General features: G+C 34.7%; 1 protein-coding gene across 1 annotated transcript in view; it reads right to left on the bottom strand.

Moving 5' to 3' along the window:
- ABCA13 (ATP binding cassette subfamily A member 13) overlaps window positions 1-18,786 on the bottom strand; it is a 199,941-nt gene that overhangs the window by 134,514 nt on the left and 46,641 nt on the right. Inside the window, 7 exon segments of the mRNA XM_048076400.2 lie at window positions 3,102-3,241; window positions 4,992-5,169; window positions 10,516-10,674; window positions 12,771-12,965; window positions 15,449-15,570; window positions 16,701-16,777; window positions 18,370-18,542. Of these exon segments, the coding sequence (XP_047932357.2) occupies window positions 3,102-3,241; window positions 4,992-5,169; window positions 10,516-10,674; window positions 12,771-12,965; window positions 15,449-15,570; window positions 16,701-16,777; window positions 18,370-18,542 (1,044 nt within the window).

Genomic DNA, 18,786 nt, shown 5'->3' with positions numbered 1-18,786 from the left:
AATAAATAAATACACTTTGAAGAAAAAAAAACAGTCATGTAAATTAACAAAATGAACAATAAGTAGTTTCCAGGACCAGATAACATCCAGCCAAGAATTCTAAAAGAGTTCAAGGATGAAACAGTTGAAGTACTTACTGTAGCATAACTTCCTGATTAAAATTGCCCTTGATATCAGGGAACTGAAGAATAACAAATTCAATGTTATTCTTAAAAAAGATGCCAGGGGAACTAGGGGACTACACAGACTAATGATTTTGAAATCTCTACTAAACAAATTTTAAATTTGTTATAATAAATAAATAGAAATTACAATAAAGGATAACAGTAGAAATAGAGAATAGAAGTAAATATAGTTGGGAGATATAAAATACTTATTTTTTAAAGAGAAGTTGTGCCTCATCTCTCTGGAGAAGTTACAGAACAAGCAAATAAGTAAGAGGTAGATGATGCAGAACACTTCAGCACACAAAGGGTGGATGCAGAGTTTACACGAGCTCAAAACCAAAGTGGACAAATTATAGCAGTAAAGTCTTGGAGGTAATTCTGACCTACAAGTCTTTGGAAGCTGGGACAGTATTTAGGGGGAGTATCACTTTTTCATGTGCTCTTCAGCAAGTCCCTATACAGGCTTTACTGGCTACAGTAGGAGTCAGGACTCAGGGCAGGATGAACACAATCTAACTTGGTAAAGTGACTCCTACAAGTTTATATTCTAATGAATAGTTAGAGTTTGATATTTAATACAATTTCCCTTCAAGTTCTCTTCCTTCTGATCAATGAAGATCCATTAAAATAAATATTCTGTGTAACATTTAGGCTGGATATTACCTTTGATTAAAATTAGCTTTGAATATCAACTACGGCCCTTTCGGGACTGAATACATTTAAGTGCCTTCCTGATGCAAGCATAAATAAAAATGTTCTTTTGAGCATACTTAACTGCCTTTATAATGACATCTTTTAACAGACTGACAAGTCAGGTGTGCTTATGCAAAGCCAGAAAGGCTAAGTAAGCTAGAATTTTATTTCTGAATTGTCTTGTTTCTTTAATGTACATATTCCAACTGTACCAGTTACAAAGAACTGGATCACAAATCAGCTCATCACTGGCAAAAAGTTCAACTGTGAAAATGAGGATCAAAGACATCACACATTGTATTCAAATTCCCGGATGCCAGGATGCAACCACTGAACGTGGTTGCTCTAAGTCAGCACTGCAGCATGCATCTATGATGGTCACAGTTATTTTACGCATCCAAACTGTTGACTTCTCAGAAGGTAAAGCCACCAACTTCACAATTTATCAAAGAATGTTTAGTTGCATAGTCTTGAAACAAAACAATTTATGTGAAAAGGTTACAGAATATATCTTATACAAACGTCAACATTCCTTTCAGTTTTAATCCTCTGCTTGTTTCTCTGTTTGTAGTAGACAGCTACCACGTGGTCACATTGTCTAAAGTAAATTAGAACTTCTATTCCAATTTCAGTAGGATTGTGTAAGGGCTAAAGGGTCAGCTTTTAGCAGCTGTGTTTAAGATACCTGGGCCATTATCTTGCATTTGAAATCTGTTTCTGTTGGAGAAATAACTGATAGGCTTGTGTAATAAAACAAATATAAAAAATGTTGAAGAAACTTTCCTAGTAGTTTTGTATTTATAATATAAACAGGCACACATCTGTAATTGTTTATTAGGTCTAAAGAACAGGGGGTAAGAGAAAGGAGATTATACAGATTCCTGAACAAGCTGATGGAACTTTGGGGATCCTGAGAATATTAATGGACATTGAGGTAGAAACATCTGCCAGAATCTTTGTATAGTTCCAGAGCATTAATGCATTAATATATATATATATATATATATATATAAAAAGTTAACTTCATTATGAACTCTACTAATACTTTTAAGAAACCTTATTTGGATTTTTTTTGTCATTTATCACAACTCATTCTTTATAGAATTTCCATCTATAAAAATCAAGAACAGCTTCATTTTTAGATGACTAAAATTTTTAAATCTATTATACTCATCTCCAGAGAGGTGGCCTGTTGCTCAAATTAAGCTATTTGACTGCAAAATATGAAATCGTTGAAACATTACTTGTGATTCACAGCAGAAACTATAAAGTTACCGTGTGTCTGCTCTCTAGTGTGTGCTATTTGGCTTAGGTTTTTATCGCCTTTTAGAGCATAAGTTAGACCATCACACTGTACTCCATTTATACAGGAAATAGTTACCATCACATTTAAAGTTACTACAGTCTTTCTGTGTACCATTTACAGAGGAGCAATGCTGTTTTCTAGATTTTAAGCAAAATTGTCATTCCTGCAATAAATAATATTCTGAGGTAAAAATAATATATTTGCAAGATAAATGCAAAATTAGCATAGAACTCTAAGCTGTACTTTCAAGGATTTATGACCTCTTCTTTTACATAAGTGCTTCAAAGCTAATCATGAACAAACACGTATTTGTAGATAATTATGCTCAAACCAGAGTACCTACCATACCAGACAGTAAAATTGTTGACTAATATCAAGTCATCGATGTTAACATATATATGGCAGCTCAGCCAACAGTATTCATACTACTAGTGTTAAAACATGATCAGAAAGGAAACCAAGATGCACTGTAGCTTTTTTTTAATGCAGCTCAGTAACTCCCTCCAAACAGGCTTTCCTTCCCAGGGCATCCCTTCCTCAAAGTTCCCTTTGCTGTCCCATAGAGTTCTTATCCTAAAAAACATGTTCAGGGCAAAAACTTACTTGTAATATGTATATTCTGCACACTGATACAACGTTTCACGCTACACTTCTGCTAATGTGTTCTTTTTAATCTTTCTATACAAGGTTTAGGTGACTTTGAACAAAATTATTCTTTTCACTCCAAGGTGAAACCACTGTAACAAACAGAATAAAAGTTAAGAGAAATATCAAGCTTGAAGTAGAAAGGTGAGAACTTGAGGGATAGGATAGATCCAGTTTTCTCAAAGGCAATTATCCAGATGCTTTTACCCACCCTGAAAGAAACGGACCTTTAAAATGAAGTACAAAGACAAAAATCAATAAACAGAAATAGTGTTTCTTTTGATACTCACCTTCTCTATCACCAGGTCAATCATGTTGATATTTGAATTGTACAGTATCTTTCCATGTAATAAAGGTTTCAGGAAAGTCCATACCAAAGCCCCATTAGAAGACTGTAAAATCTCCTGATAAAGCTTCAAGCAAAACGGAGCTGCAAAAATAAAGACAAACTCACAATTAAGAAAGTCAATACAGGTAAGGTTGGCTTTTATTTATTTATTTAATCCATTTTGAGTCTTAATTTAGGGTCTGCCACAGCAGCATGCCAGATATTATCAACTATCACTACGCAATCACTACAGGTCCCTGAAAAGAAATTGTTTAACCACAGTCTAAGATATCATTGAGGTTGCAGAACTCTAACCGTTAGACAAGCAAAAAACAATCTAAAGAGCTTTTCACATTCCTGAAAAGCAATCTGTGAACTCCATTTGTCCTAAGTGCTGCATTAGTGCATTACAGAGTGGAAGGACAAAAAACCTCTGCACACAAAACGAATGCTGAGGAAAAGAGTCACCTTAAGAAACCAGACTAACCCTAGACTCTCAGTTGTTCTATACCTTTCTATACCTACTTATGAAAGAAAGATAACCCTTCATAAATACGGACTTCATTTGCTTATTTTCATTAAAACTACAATTAAATTAGATTAAATAAAAAAAATGAAAGAAAGAAAAATGGCATTAGACTATGACACCTAACTTCCTGATTTGAAAAATATAAACATCATTCCTTAACTAAAAAATATCTTCCTACACCAGATTGGGTTATTAGTGTATTAGGGTGGCAGTATATCCTTCAGAACATATACCAATGAAGAGCCCCCAAGATATCCCACTGCGCTTGCATAGCACTCAAGTACAGGAAATGAGTTGCCTCTGGGAAACATTTAGATTTTTATGCCCAGCTCATGTGCATTACTTTAAAAAAAAAAATACATTGTGAGTGGATTTAGAAATATGTCATTTCATGTCATTAACAATTCCTTAAGGAAGACAAATATTATTGTATTTAATGGAAAACTAAGCCAATAACATTTAGAATCCCACGAAAGATTAAAGAAATAATCGTCAGAAATGTATCATTTAGAATGACCAGTTCTTTGCCCAGACTTTTACTTTCTTCAAGGAAACATTCACTGCTAAGCACAACCGTTGCTAAATGACAGGAGAGAATTAAGAGGCTCCAAACTGGCCAGTCAAAAACAGCAATATACTAAAAGACACAGAAGACTTGCTAATCTGAGTTTGCTGTGATTTTCCCCACATGCAAGTGAACGAGGCTAAGGCAGAGCTCTGGCTCCTTACTCAAAGTGCCTGCTGGTACAGCTAAGACTGCAGAAATAGCACAGGGACACTGAAGCACCAACAAAGTTATTTGAAATATTAACATTAACCAGGCTGAGTCAAAAGTATGTTGAAGAAAGAGAGCAGAGGTGAAATTATATGAGAGAAGAGACTTTCTGAGCACTTGGTAAAGAATGGACATTTCAACTATTAAAAAACTCATTATCCAGAGGGTTTGCTTATTTTACTGCACAGTACCACCACAGCATTGTGTTCACAGAAGGAAGGCATGCAGCAATAGATTTTCAATCTCATATCTCAAAGACGTATTTTTAATACAAAGTGTTTTTAAAATATATATATAAAATCTAATAAATATGTCTCTAAGACAGGAATATTTTTATTCATTATTTGAAAGGATAGGAAACAGCCAGAACTATTTGTGTCTCATCACTATTTTCTCTCAGCCATAAAATTTGTATTGATCATTCCTTGTGTTCAGGTATAGTATCAGCTGAGATGTCAGATGGTATATAAACATTTCCCTTTAATAGGGAGAAACTTTTGCAAACTGTGAAAGTATATAAGCAACTTGTTATCAATAGATTTTCTCACTCGAGTCTTCAGGAATGCCATATTTTGCCATATTGTCCTCCAAGAGTCCCGTGATTCTGGGCATGTCAATGAAGAGGTTTGCGTTGCTGAAAAATGAAGATTCTTCTCTACAGATTGCCTTGATTACAGACTCCAGGGATCCAGCAGCTGAACTTCTGAACTGCCCACCTTGCAAGAACTAGAACAAACAGAAATACAGATGAACCAAAGTTGTTTTTAGTAGCTTCAGGGAGTAGCCCTGGTGTTCTCTCAATATGGCATCCAAGGAGATCAACAGAATTAAATTGTTGAAACTGCCTACAAGAATGAGGGCCTGCTGTGCTCTTTTCTGTTCTCCTGATCATCTTTGTTGCCTGGGGGTGGCAGGGAGGTATTGCAGTTACCAGGGTACTGAATGAAAGACAGTAGTATAGCCTATTACATTAACTTTTAAAAATACTGTGTACTGGGTAAGCACAAAAGGAATGGAAATATCAGGACAACTGTACTAGAGATTCCCTGTTTCAGTTTCTGCTCTTCTGGTAGATGAGTCCTGTCTCACAAAGCAGAAACAACCATGATCATTTAGATATGAATGCTTGCAATGAAAACAGTTGTTAAAATGAAAAAAAAAAAGTGCATATGCCATGAAAACCCAGTTTTCAAGTACATCTTTTAACTTGTTGAATGTACTTCTAGTTTTTGCATATCTCGAGTCATACCAGCTTTTACAAATGCCATTTGCTCATGACTAGCATACATCTACTGAGGACAGCAATCTGACTACTTTTATGGCTTAAGAACCATCATTAATCATATTCCTAGAATGTGCAACTTCATTTTTCAAATTACATGCTCAGTTGTAACTGGTAATTCATGGAAGGCTTCACAGGTGCATGGCTGTAAGAGGATACAACTGCAAGGCAACCTGCTGCAAAAGTATAGCTGAAGGATATATTGGCACACCTGATATTCGTTACTGTTGCAGATACATGTCAAGAAAAACATAACTGGACTATCAGATATCATTTTAAGACTGCACAACTGGCAAATAGGAAAAAGATTTTAATACATCAACAAAACATTTAACACTGAAATAAATGGACATTTGATTCACTGAAAAAAGTTGTGGGTTTGTTGTTAATCTGGCTATGTTTTTTTTTTTCATTGTTGTTATTTGAGTCATTTTTCAAAACAGTACAGCACTTTACATAAGCAATAAATCACAGTTTAGAGGTTATGCTATTAGAAACTTTTTATTACTAGCAAGTATTATTCAAAACTCAGTGTTGGTTGCCACCAGAACCTAACTGGCATACACTTTCAGCATACAGCATAGTAAACAATGGTATCTGGATTTCATAACGTCATCATCTAGCTCTTGAATTTATGTGATGGCATGGGCTTCACTAGAGGAATAAACTTGATGCATAATGCTGAATAAGAGTGGTTTTGAATCCTTATTTGTGACTATTTGTACCAGAAGGGTAAATGTGGCTTATTTCAGTCAAAGAGCACAAACTTACTAATTAATTCTGGTTCCAATCAAAATAACTTGAAATTCAGATAATGAATATTTATGCAATGAAGTGCCACCAACAGACTAAATCTACTTACTGTCTTTCAACTAAATATCCACTGACTCCATAAGATAAGTTTCCTAAAAGTTTGCTTTGATAAAGTAGGAGAACTATATAGGATGCCTGTTCATAAAAAATTATCTTTGATCCACTTTTTCTAGTTTAAACTAAATAAAGTAGGCAAAATCAAGGCTTTTAAATCCAGACAAGTAGCCTCCCACAAACAAAATAAGCCATTTGCAACAGACTCATGGAAAATGAAGGTTGGCAGATTAAAAGGCTATCTGGAACTGGATTGTCAAATGGGTGCAAAAAACGCATAGCATGGGGACTTCTGACCTAATTGGACAGTGGAAAGAATATTACTAGAAAAAAAAAATTGTCTGGGGTAGAAATAACAACTATTCAATAAAGTAAACCCAAAAGTCAAGCCAAACTACATATTGCAAAGCAGATTTAAACAAAGTCATGATTATTACATGAAGAGATGAAAGGAAAAAAAATGACATTTTCCTGGAAAAGCAGAGGCAGACTTAAAATAATTCAAATTTCAATGAAACCAAAAGGATAAAGGAAACAATGCAGATAAATAGATATTCCTAATTCTGCAGAGGCAAAACAACGTCTCTATTATACTAAAATTTTATCAAATTTAAATGTCAACATTTGAAGCACATCTATACTCAATGATGAGTGACGCAATGCCTCAGGAAATAATGGTGATGTTTAATATGGCAAGGTATCACAATACATTTTAACGGGGAGAAGAGTTGCAGGCAAATAGTATGTGAAGAGTAGAATTTAATGCATTATCAAAGTATTGTTCCAGACCAACACAATACATTTATTTGGGAAGGCAGGTGAATTTCCTGAAAAAGATTTGATCTATCTCTAATCTAGGTAAACTCTAGAAACTAGTAAACCTTCTTATCATAGAAAACATTGATTAGCATCCATTCAATAACTATATAGTAGGTAAAGAATGGTCTTGATACTGCATGGATCCTGTTAAAAAGAAAGAAAATACTGTATCACAGAGAAGTTACTAATGGTTTTCTTGAGACTGACCTTAAGTCCATTGTAAAGAGTTCTTAGCCCTGAAAGGAGAAGTGAATTACTGAAATTTGCTACAATCTAAAATCAGAAGGCACTCAGGAGAAGCCAGATATGATACCCAGTGCAAATTATTATTTATCAGCTGAAATCATTATTTGCTATTATAAAATGTTTACCTGGGTTTGTTACTTATCCTTGATGAAATAAGAGACATAAATGTATGAAGCTTATGGAAAAGGTGAATGCAAGATCAAGAAAGCCATTTTAGCAGCCATAGACATGAATGATCAGAACTACAAGAGTCACCAGCCATACTTGCCCTCAAAGACTGTACAGATTTCTTATCGCCAGCATTCAAGATTGACTTTAACACAGCATGTGATGATGTGGGTGTCTGAGACAATAGCAAGACTGTTATAAGAAAAATAAATAAATAAAAAGCAAAAACAAACACAAAAAGAAATCCGTTTAACCTAGGAAAACAGGGAAGGACTATAACTAGCCTCCTACAAACATGTGGACAAGTCAGAGAAGTTATAATTGCTACAAGACATTTTTGATACAAGAACAAATGTACTAGCCAGAGATAAATTTAATTCAGAATTTTATACATTTATGACTCCGGGAGACTTCCTAGTAATGATAGTTTTAACACAGAACTTGTTAAATTTAGCATGGGGATTACAGAATGAGGTTGCCTTTCATTAAGTGACAGCATTCAGTAATTCAGCAAGTCCCCTCCAGCCCTGGGCTTATCTATTCATGAGTAACAAACAGGCCAAAACTTCACATTGGAAAATAAGCAAATAATTTCTAACAGCAAGCAAACAAGCTAAAATCATGATTGAAATCAGCAGTGTTTTTTCCTCAAGGGAACTATCCATTCACTCAATATAGGTAACAGCAGAAAGCAGCTCTGTATTCCAATTACTACTGGGTGGTAAATATTGAGTTTTTACATCATCTTTTATTACAACACGTAACACACCAGTTCAACCTCACATTTTACAAATATTCAAATAGTATTTCTTACTTTTCATTTTGTTCTTGAGACAAAATAAAACAACTATGTACATAACTGTTGTTTTTTGGTTTGTTTGGGGTTTTTGTTTGTTTGTTTTCTTAAATCATACTAAAACAATATTTTTTTCAATTAGCAGTTAAGGAAGGAGAGAATCTGTCTTACTCTGTGTTTAAGGTCCATATATTTTTACTTTAAAAACTTTACATGCTTTATTCGGTAATCTTTCTGGGCCACTGAACCACTTTGCTTTTGGTCATCATGAAAATAAAAATCCAGAAGAAGGAACTTCCTTGGAAATTGAGGAAAATATTTAAGGAGAAAGGTTTATAAGTAGTGTCTGCATTTTAGCAACACACTTACTTAGCAACACAAGTCAGGCCACTATAGAAGAGACAAGAAGGAAATAAAATAATCAGGAATTAAAGGTATTTATTGGAAAGCAGAAAAACGCAATTGAACATGAAACAGAAAAGATACTTAAAAATAAACAACTTTTACTAGTCCACAAGAGTTAGAGACAGAAAGGTCCTTGAAAACATCACATAGTTAATTTATTAACAAAAGAAATAGGCACTGAGTGTTTTAATCCTCCACAAACAATTAGTTGACAAAAAACAAACAGCAATTTCTAATAAAAAAAAAATGCTAAGGAATTAAAGATTGTGTCAGAAAGCAATCAAAAAAAATGTAAAATGGAACAAAAATTCTGAGGTTAAATCTGTGCTATATTACAGAATAACAGGGGTTACCATAGAGCAAAGATTAAAACTGAGACCAGATGGCCCTCTGCTGTTAGATTTATTCCTTGCAAACTTTTTTCAGTGACCTTTTGGGAAGTTCTGAGATTTCGCTCTGTAAAGGAGACTTTCTTTTTTGGAAGGAAAATCTTAAATCTGACATAATTAGACCTAGTTAAAGAAGAATAGAAAAGATGAAAACCATGCCTCTGATGAAAACCAAGTATCTGGCAGTCAAAGAGCTACTCCAAAGAACAGATGCTAAAAAAAATATAACAAATATGCACAAAACAGCATTTTACAATATGCGACTTAGTCATACAGATTAGTAGCTCATGAGAACATTCAAATCACTAGGAAAAACAGCATTTAAGGCACTATTTATCAGGTATGGTAGTCACTAACCATTTTGCAATGTTTACCACTAAGGGATCTTTAGAGTTTAGTGCAATTTTAGTACCAGATTCAACCCTGTTTTCCACACATAGTAGTAATAAGGTAATGTCAGAGAGGTCATTGGGTCTTCTTATGGAATTGGAACCTCCTCAAAAGGAGAGATCTTTTTTCTGATTTGTTCAATACTAATACATCACTGTGCTAGTTGTACAGATGTGCACAGGAACTATCCTTAATAGCAGGGACAAAAGAAATATCATCTCACTTCAGGCAACCTTTAATTTTAAATAGCAAGCAGAGCTATGACACAAGAGTATTAAAATGGACAAAACAAGAATTCTGTGGCAGATCCAAGAACTGCACATCTTATTCCTTAAAAATCAAAGGTATTTCTTATTAAACTAAGTAGTTGCTAGACAAAGAAATAGCTTATTCATTAAAAAAAAAAAAAAAGTATGTCTCTCTCCAAATCACAGATAAACATGCTATATCATTAATCAGTAGCCTAACACTATATGAACTTTGGCTATGCTCTCATAAGTTACCAAAAAAAAAAAAGGTATTACAAACAACTCATTGATGTGGTCTCAAAATTACCAGAGTGCTTGAAAGAGATCAAGGTATATAGGCTCTCTTCTCTCTAACTTTCTAAGATAGAATTTCTACTTGTGTTTCTCCTTACTTAGCACACAACCCCAATAAAGCACCTCACAACGGGAATTAAGTCTGCACAAAGAAAATCATACACATACCTGCGGCAATGTGTCAAGCACACCAATGTTCTGAATTGCTTGGAGGAACACTGGAAGGTTTTCCATGACATGCTGGACTTTATTGAGAAGGGAGCTGATACTAGAGACCACATCCAGCAATGTGCTTAGTACATCACCCATCTCAGATGGTATCTTATTCTTGGAAAAGAAGGAAAAATCATGGCAATAAATTCGAAGTAGAATAAGAAATTTTAACCTTCAATGAAACACTCAAAAATATTCTGTTTCTAAAACTAATTACAAAACACTCCTGCAAATCATGTTTAACAAAGCTCCCTAGCACTCTCAAATTCACATAAAGAAAATTTCTCTTATGTTAGAACTGGCCTATGACATATGAGTAATTAAAATCCCAATAATATGTATATAAATACAAAGGTGAAGAGCTGTCCTACCCAACTTCACGCTAACAGCATTTGCAACATTCTGCCCCTTTGGAATTCAATGTAAATGAGAACCTCTCCTTCAACAGGTTAAGGGTGCTAAACGCAACAGTTTAATATTTTTAAAATAACTTGTAATTTAAATTAAATCTAGTAACCACTTTAGTTGCTTTAGGAATCACATTAGAAAACACACTTTGCTAACAATCCGTTCCTCCATTCTCATGTCTCATACATGATGTTTTTTACATAAAATAATTATGTGCTTTTCATACTCTATTTGACCAAAGTTCAACTGGCCTTTTGCTTTTGCTACCACGCGTGTTTTGACATTAAGAATTTTCTCTCTCTCCCTTGTTTTTATAGGCCATTTAAGATGTTATGGTAGTGCAGACTGATTTATCAAGTTACCTGACTATGCATGATAATAAAAACAATATAATCTCATTATATACTTCCAGCTGCTTCCTCTGATTATCTTTATTTTATCCACCTGTGTTTGACTAAGACACTTCCTACTATAATAATGTCTGTTCCTAATTTTCTTCTCAGGCTTCACCTGCTTTCACACATTCAAAACATAAATATACCATAATAAACTTTTATTTGATTAAAACATTATCAAAACTCCCACAAAAATTTAGGATGAGCTAATAGCATTTTTTATGCTGTACTAGGAATTCATTATGCTTCAGCAGGGTTCAGTAAAAAAGCCCATCTGAAAGAGCACTGTGTTTTCTTCTTTTTCGTCCACTTCCTCCCATAATATAATCCAGGATCTATGGCTTTTGAACAAAATGTTCTTCCTCACTCTGCTATAGCTGTCTTTCAGCTATTTGTACTTAATAATGACCCCAAAAAAAATGAAATAAACGACTGCTATTTACCACAAATCCCATCTAATAATTTTGCTCTTACAAGTAGAAGCACCTTACTGAAAACCTACATTAGATTCCAGATTATCTATAATTATATAGACAAAACAGATTTGCTGCAGACTTCTTCATCCCCTTTATTATAGTTTTGGCACTGTATTATTCTCATTATTTTCCAGGAGTATACATACACTGTCTGCCACCACCATCAGTCTTCTAGGATTCTTCTACCTGGGTAAATAACTGCAGGGTATTTTCAGTTGGATTAGACTGAGTGGATGCCAACAGACACTGTCGCCATCACAATCATTTGGTTGCATTAAGCATTGTTAAGGACCACGGAGAGGTTATGAATCAGGTTAAAGTCATCTGTCTCAGGTCACATAAAATATGTGGATTTTGCCCTTATAGAAAGACTTATCCTGAGAGCTGGAAAAGCATAATACATTCTTCCTGAAGGAGCCACCTGAATTCTGTGTGATTACCATTACAAATAAAATGTGTTCCAGGGTGCTATGATTTCTTCCTAGGAAATAAGTTTGCAATTCATGTAATGTGGGTTTCTATGATGGTTTCAGTTTCAATGATGTCAAATCAGTGTTTCACACTTAGAGATTAAGTGACTAATCCCATGAACTGCAAATTCTGCAAAAGATTAATAAAACTGCATCTCTGACTTTCTGTTTCCTCTAATACTTTCATAATTAATTCATCAGTGATAATTTTCCTGAGGAATCAAGAAATGGAATACAGTAGGATCTACCACTCCCATTCAACTGTTATGTTTGTTTTGTGGAGCTAAACGAGGACAAAAAGCACCATGTGGCCAGTGCTTGCTTCCACAGATAAAGAACATCTGAAGCAACAACTTTCATTACATTCATTAACTGAATTATTCGTTTGTGTCCCTGCATGCTTTAGACCACCTTCAAAAGAAAAGCGTAAGAACTGAATGATTTATTTTCCCCCATCTTACCGTGTAAATGATATGACGTAAATTCAAATTCTGTATAATCAGTACAAACATGGTATACATGTCCAGTGCTGGTAAAGAACATATTTCTTCTACTGCCAGAGAAGTTTTGTTGATTTCAGGTAGCTTTAGCAACAAGCTAAGTACTTCTTCATCACATCTTCCAGTTAAAGCTCCCACAAAGGCACTGTAAAAAACCTATCACAGTGTATGTATATCAACATTTTTTCTCCCCAAAATGCATGACCTTGTTTTATAGTCAATAAAATGAGAATTTGTCACAGTAACATAACAATTTGCAGTTGTCAACAGAACTGAAAGAATGAACTATACAGCTCTCTAACAGATTGGTGTGTTCTCACTTTAAATTCTATGTGCCTATAAACAGATGAAATATATTTCTTATAAACATTTATTTTTTCATTTGTGAACAGGTCAATAATTCATTCTATGAGCACTGATACCATAAACAGGTATATTAACAATGCTGCCCATACCCATTCCAACAGATATACATCTTTGCAGCAGAAACACCTGAAGATCAGAATGTAGATGTGTGGATCATTTTAAAGTCAAACAATATGGACTTCCTTCTTTCAGAGGGTGCACACAAAATACTTAGGGATGACACAATGTTCACTCTCAGCCAGCTCACATTTCTCAGTTCAACAGTCTTTTGAAATTATTTAACACAGAAAGAAGAGACAAAATCCCAAGCAGACCTTGGGTGAAACTACAATAAAGGCTCCTTGGATTATATTTTTCTTCCTACAAATATTTCACACAAAGACAAATGCTGGCAGCCCAGATATATCAGTACTCAGGGCTCTGCTGTACTCCCTAGGTTGGAACCCACCTGTATTGCCTCCACTGAATGCATCTGCAGCTGGTATCATCACCCAGTGAGGGAGAGGATCCCCAACAAAATCAAATTGGGAGCCACAGTTGGCTGAGGCATGCAACTTAATTCTTTAATTCCTATAAACATTTTAATCTGCAACCTACTGAATTTCAGATTCTTTTTCTAGAATTTTGTCTTTGTGATTCCAAAGCACTTCTATACCTTTAAATATTGACATTTTGTATGTGTATAGAGACCAGAATATGAGTGTAGATATAATTCCACTAGCAGTATAAGAGGTTACTGATTTGGACTTCTTGTTTTAAAGGAAATTTGATTCATGCCCTACAAGAACGTTACAGTTTCACTCCACTTTTAATTCATTCAGTGTTTTACTTACTAGATCAAGTCCCCCTGAACTTTCCTTAAAGCTTTGTGAGTACCAGAGCTATGCCAAACTCCTATGTTCAGTGAATGAATGCGTATAATCTTGAGATTAAAAATTTTGAGCCAGTTTTAAATACAATTCCATGGCAATGAAGATGGCCAGAGCATAATATTGAGGCAGAAAGGTTAATCACAGCAAGTATGAGCAACTATCCCAGAAGCAAGCACATTAGTACTGTACAATCACAGAAATCCAGGGCTGCAAAGGGCCTGTGAGTATCACTATGTTTTTCTGACAGTGGCCATATAAACCACAAAAGTAATAGGTCATGCTTAATTTATAGCTTGAAAAAGTATTTGTATATATTTTATAATCACTAAGAGACATAGGCTTTAATGCTCTAGTTGGACTGAGGGAAAATTTAAGTGCTTATGCACACACACACACAAAAAAAAAAAAAATCTGTATAAATATGCATATGTGGGATGTGTGCATATATCCGAACTCTACATAGTACTCTGGCAAAAAAAAAAAAAAAAAAAGAGAGAGAGAGAGAGAATAGAAAATCATTTGAAAAGTCAGTCAATTAGCATTATTATTCCAAAAGATCAAAGGTGCACAAAATCCTATTTAACTGAATCACTTCCAGATGACTTCTCTCATTACCATTTACTGGTATCAAAATAAGAAGCTAACAATAAAGGAAGCCACATTGCCAAAGGAGAAGAAGAACAAATAATCTACAAGTAGTTATGATTGTCTGAACTGCTTTTTTTTTAATAGACACTTTCAAGAACAAAACTTGCAACTATTTTTGCAAGTGGAGCATTAGTGCCATCCAGTGGCTGCTTGATGGACCTGACCAATTTATACCAAATGTACCTCCAACTCTTTTCGGTCACGCGGGCATTAACAGGAGAGGGAACATGCAGTCAGCTGGCAGCTTTCATAATTTCTACTATATGATTGCAGGGATCACCAGAAACGGCAGCAATGGCAACTCACACAGTCCTTCACTCAGAAAACTTACACAATCCAGCCTTTAGATAATATTCAACAGACAAGTAAACAGATAAAATGAAGGTAAGGCAAAATACAGGTGAGAATATAAGAACAATGAGGAGCACACCACATAAAATAAAACAAATCAGACTACTCTGTATTGCAGGACTCAGAAGTGGGAAGATACAAAATGATTTCTTCAGCAGTCTCACCTCAACACTACCAAGATAGCAAAGCTCAAATTCAGTGTCAGCACAAACGAGTGCACGAATCACATTTAGACAAGACTCATGCTACTGTAAGTTTTTCTCTTAATGCTTCATATTGTTATTTTCAACATGTGACAAGTGAAAATAGAAGATTCCACGCATACAAGTTGGCTTTTATTTCAGTTGTCAGAGTAGGCTATGGGTCAACCTGTTAATTTAACACTTCTCTTTGATCTTTTACCTTTGAATCAGAGATACTGGCTTCCAAGATAGCACTGAAAGTTTCTTCAGAAATGTTGACAGAAGAAAGAATGTCCAGCCTCAGCTCAGTAATATTCTGCACACAATCTTTGACTTTCATATCTGGAAGAGAAGCAAAATAATGCCAACAGTACCAATCTGCTTAAGTTCCCAACAGACTGTAGCCTCCTCTCTAGAGTTATTCTGAGAGGTCACAAAGGGCATAAAAATTTCATATCATGTAATTCACTTCTACATCAAATTTAAAGGTCATTCTCATGGCAAACTGAAGGGCTTGTGCATCTGTTTGCATTATCCTAACAAAGAATGGGTTACCGCACAACCCTGTGTTATGAGAACATATGAAGTTAGTGAAGCAGCCTTTTGTCCTTTAATCCTTTAAGATTTTCTTCTTCCACTAACTTGAGTCCTCTCTCCAATGACTCACTGCATATTACTGAATAGGCTAAACTATGCTGTCATGTGCTAAGACAAGTACATGCACCTGTATAATGTTGTCAATCTCCATAAGCAGCATACCTTTACAGTTTAAAAAAAAAGAATAACATTGTTTTGGAAAAAAAAAAAAAAAAAGGGAGAAAGGGAGAGGGAGAGGGAGAGGGAGAAAAAGAAAAGGGAGAGGGAGAGGGAGAGAAAAAGAAAAGAGAAAAAGAGGAAGAGGAAGAAAAGGAAGAGGAAGAGGAAGAGGAAGGGGAAAGGGAAAAAAGGGAAAGGGAAAGAAAAAAGGGAAAGGGAAAGAAAGAAAGGGAAAAAAGGGAAAAAAGGGAAAAAAGGGAAAAAAGGAAAAAGAAAAAGAAAAAGAAAAAGAAAAAGAAAAAGAAAAAAAAGAAAAAGAAAAAGAAAAAGAAAAAGAAAAAGAAAAAGAAAAAAAAAGAAAAAGAAAAAAAAAGAAAAAGAAAAAGAAAAAGAAAAAGAAAAAGAAAAAGAAAAAGAAAAAGAAAAAGAAAAAAAAAAGAAAAAGAAAAAAAAGAAAAAGAAAAAGAAAAAGAAAAAGAAAAAGAAAAAAAAAGAAAAAGAAAAAGAAAAAGAAAAAGAAAAAGAAAAAGAAAAAGATAAAAAAAAAGAAAAAGAAAAAGAAAAAAGAAAAAGAAAAAGAAAAAGAAAAAGAAAAAGAAAAAGAAAAAGAAAAAGAAAAAGAGAAAGAGAAAGAGAAAGAAGAAGAAGAAGAAGAAGAAAAAAAGAAAGAAACAGCACGGACTTTCAAAAAATTACTGAAGAAAATAACAACTCACCATTCAAAAGATTAAAATTTCTGAGAAAAGCTAGCACAGGATTTTCTGACAACTGTAGTTCCCAATTTTCAGCCAACCTGAAATGAAAGCCTTAGATTCACACTTTATCAGAACTAAGTCATTGACTTCAGTATGTATTAAAAAATATCACAAATAGTGAAACAGTCATGAACTGAGGCAAAAGGGTCAAGTTACACTCTGTGCACACTGTGCATGAGGTAGGGACCTCCACACACCTTCCCATGCTGTGCTTATTTTTAATAAAATTTGAATTTATTTTTTATAAACTTAATACATTTTAATAAAGAGATAAAAAAACCTAGGGATATAAAGCACTGCTGATCCAAACCATAGAATCATTAAGGTTGGAAAAGATCTTCAAGATCATCTGGTGCAAGCATCACCCTACTACCAATATCACCAACTAAACCATGTCCCTAAGCACCAGGTCCAACCTTTCCTTGAATGCACCCAGGGATGGTGATGCTGCCACCTCCCTGGGCAACCCATTCTGACTCCTGACTATTCCTTCTGAGAAGATATGTCTTTTAATTTCCAACCTAAACCTCCCTTGGCACAACTTGAGGCCATTCCCTCTAGTCCTAGCACTACTTACCTGTGAGAAGAGGCCGACCCCCCAGCTCCCCACACCTTCCTTTCAGGCAGTTGTAGAGACCAATAAGGTCTCCCTTGAGCCTCCTCTTCTCCAGACTAAACAACCCCAGTTCCCTCAGCTGCTCCTCATCGGACTTGTGTTCCAGGCCCTTCGCCAGCTTCGTAATCCTTCTCTGGACACGCTCCAGGGCCTCGATGTCCTTCTTGTAGTGAGGGGACCAAAACTGAACAGAGTACTCAAGGTGCAGCCTCACCAGAGCAGAGTAATGAATTAAGTCTATCTAATTCTACTTCAAGTAATAAAGAGTATAGACACTTCAGATATTATTTGCCATTAAAACGCTGGATGCAAGTATATGGCCTAAAAGAAGAACATCCAGGCTCACGTTCTTCCATGTTATTACAGTAATTCACATTTAAGCCTATTATACAAATAATCAGATATACTAGAACAGCAACAATTATAAGAAGGGCCACTTTTATCTGGCAATTCATTTGAAATAATCTATCGCAGTAGTTTTATTTGTTCACTTAAAATCTACTATTTTTTTGCAAGTAAAAAACAAATATTTGAAATTATTCAGAGCTCAATCCTGATAGTTTACAAGCACCATCCCATGTTTCTGACTGTCTGAACTGACCTGAATGTTTAATGTTTTCTGAAACATATCCAGCTGCTGAGAGGACAAGTGCATAGCAAAACAGCTTTAAATTTAAAAAAAAAAAAAAAAAAAAAAAAGATATCAACATTTTGAGGTAATGGAAAATAATTTTTTTCTTAGTTGTAATTCAAAGCATTCCTTGTGAAGCAGCAAGATGTGTTGCAAGGGCTCAGCAAAAGCATAAAGGTTTTTGGAAATATCCAGAATTTTACTAAATTGGAACCTAAATAATTTGTGCATTGTATCTGCTCAATTTTCAGCTACATGAACAAAGCTTAAAGAGATTTTGATTAAAAGTATTTCTCCTGTAATTACATAATTTATAACATACAAGCACAAAATAGCATCACTAACAAGAAACATTTTGAGTACCAAAATGTAAAAGGCTTTACATTTGCAAGGGTCTCTGAATGTTCCCCAACATTAGTTGACATTCACAGCTGCCATCAGTGGTATTCCGTAAGGCTCTCAGGAAACTCTCCAGGGTATTTGAAAGTTTCTGGTTTATATATGCCATGCTCTCACAATCCCCCTTGTTGAAAGCAAGCCACATTCTTTCAATGTGCTGCAAAACAGAGTGATCAATTTGTTAGCAAATTCATGAGATCGTGTTATTTCTTGAAGTAGAAGGTCTTGGCAATCAAATAAGGCATATTTTCAAATGAGAATGTGGGTAAGGTACTACTCATTTATTCATTGTATTTGTAATTGAAATGGACCAAAGATTTTCAAGAACCAAGGAATTCTCAAAGATTTCAGTTTTGAAAACAAGTCTGCTTGTGAATTTGACGTAACATCAAGGATGTACA

Source organism: Anser cygnoides, chromosome 2 (assembly GCF_040182565.1).
Source record: "Anser cygnoides isolate HZ-2024a breed goose chromosome 2, Taihu_goose_T2T_genome, whole genome shotgun sequence".
Lineage (NCBI taxonomy): Eukaryota > Metazoa > Chordata > Aves > Anseriformes > Anatidae > Anser > Anser cygnoides.
Note: the sequence above shows the minus strand (reverse complement) of the source record. Positions and strands in the feature narration are given on the sequence as shown.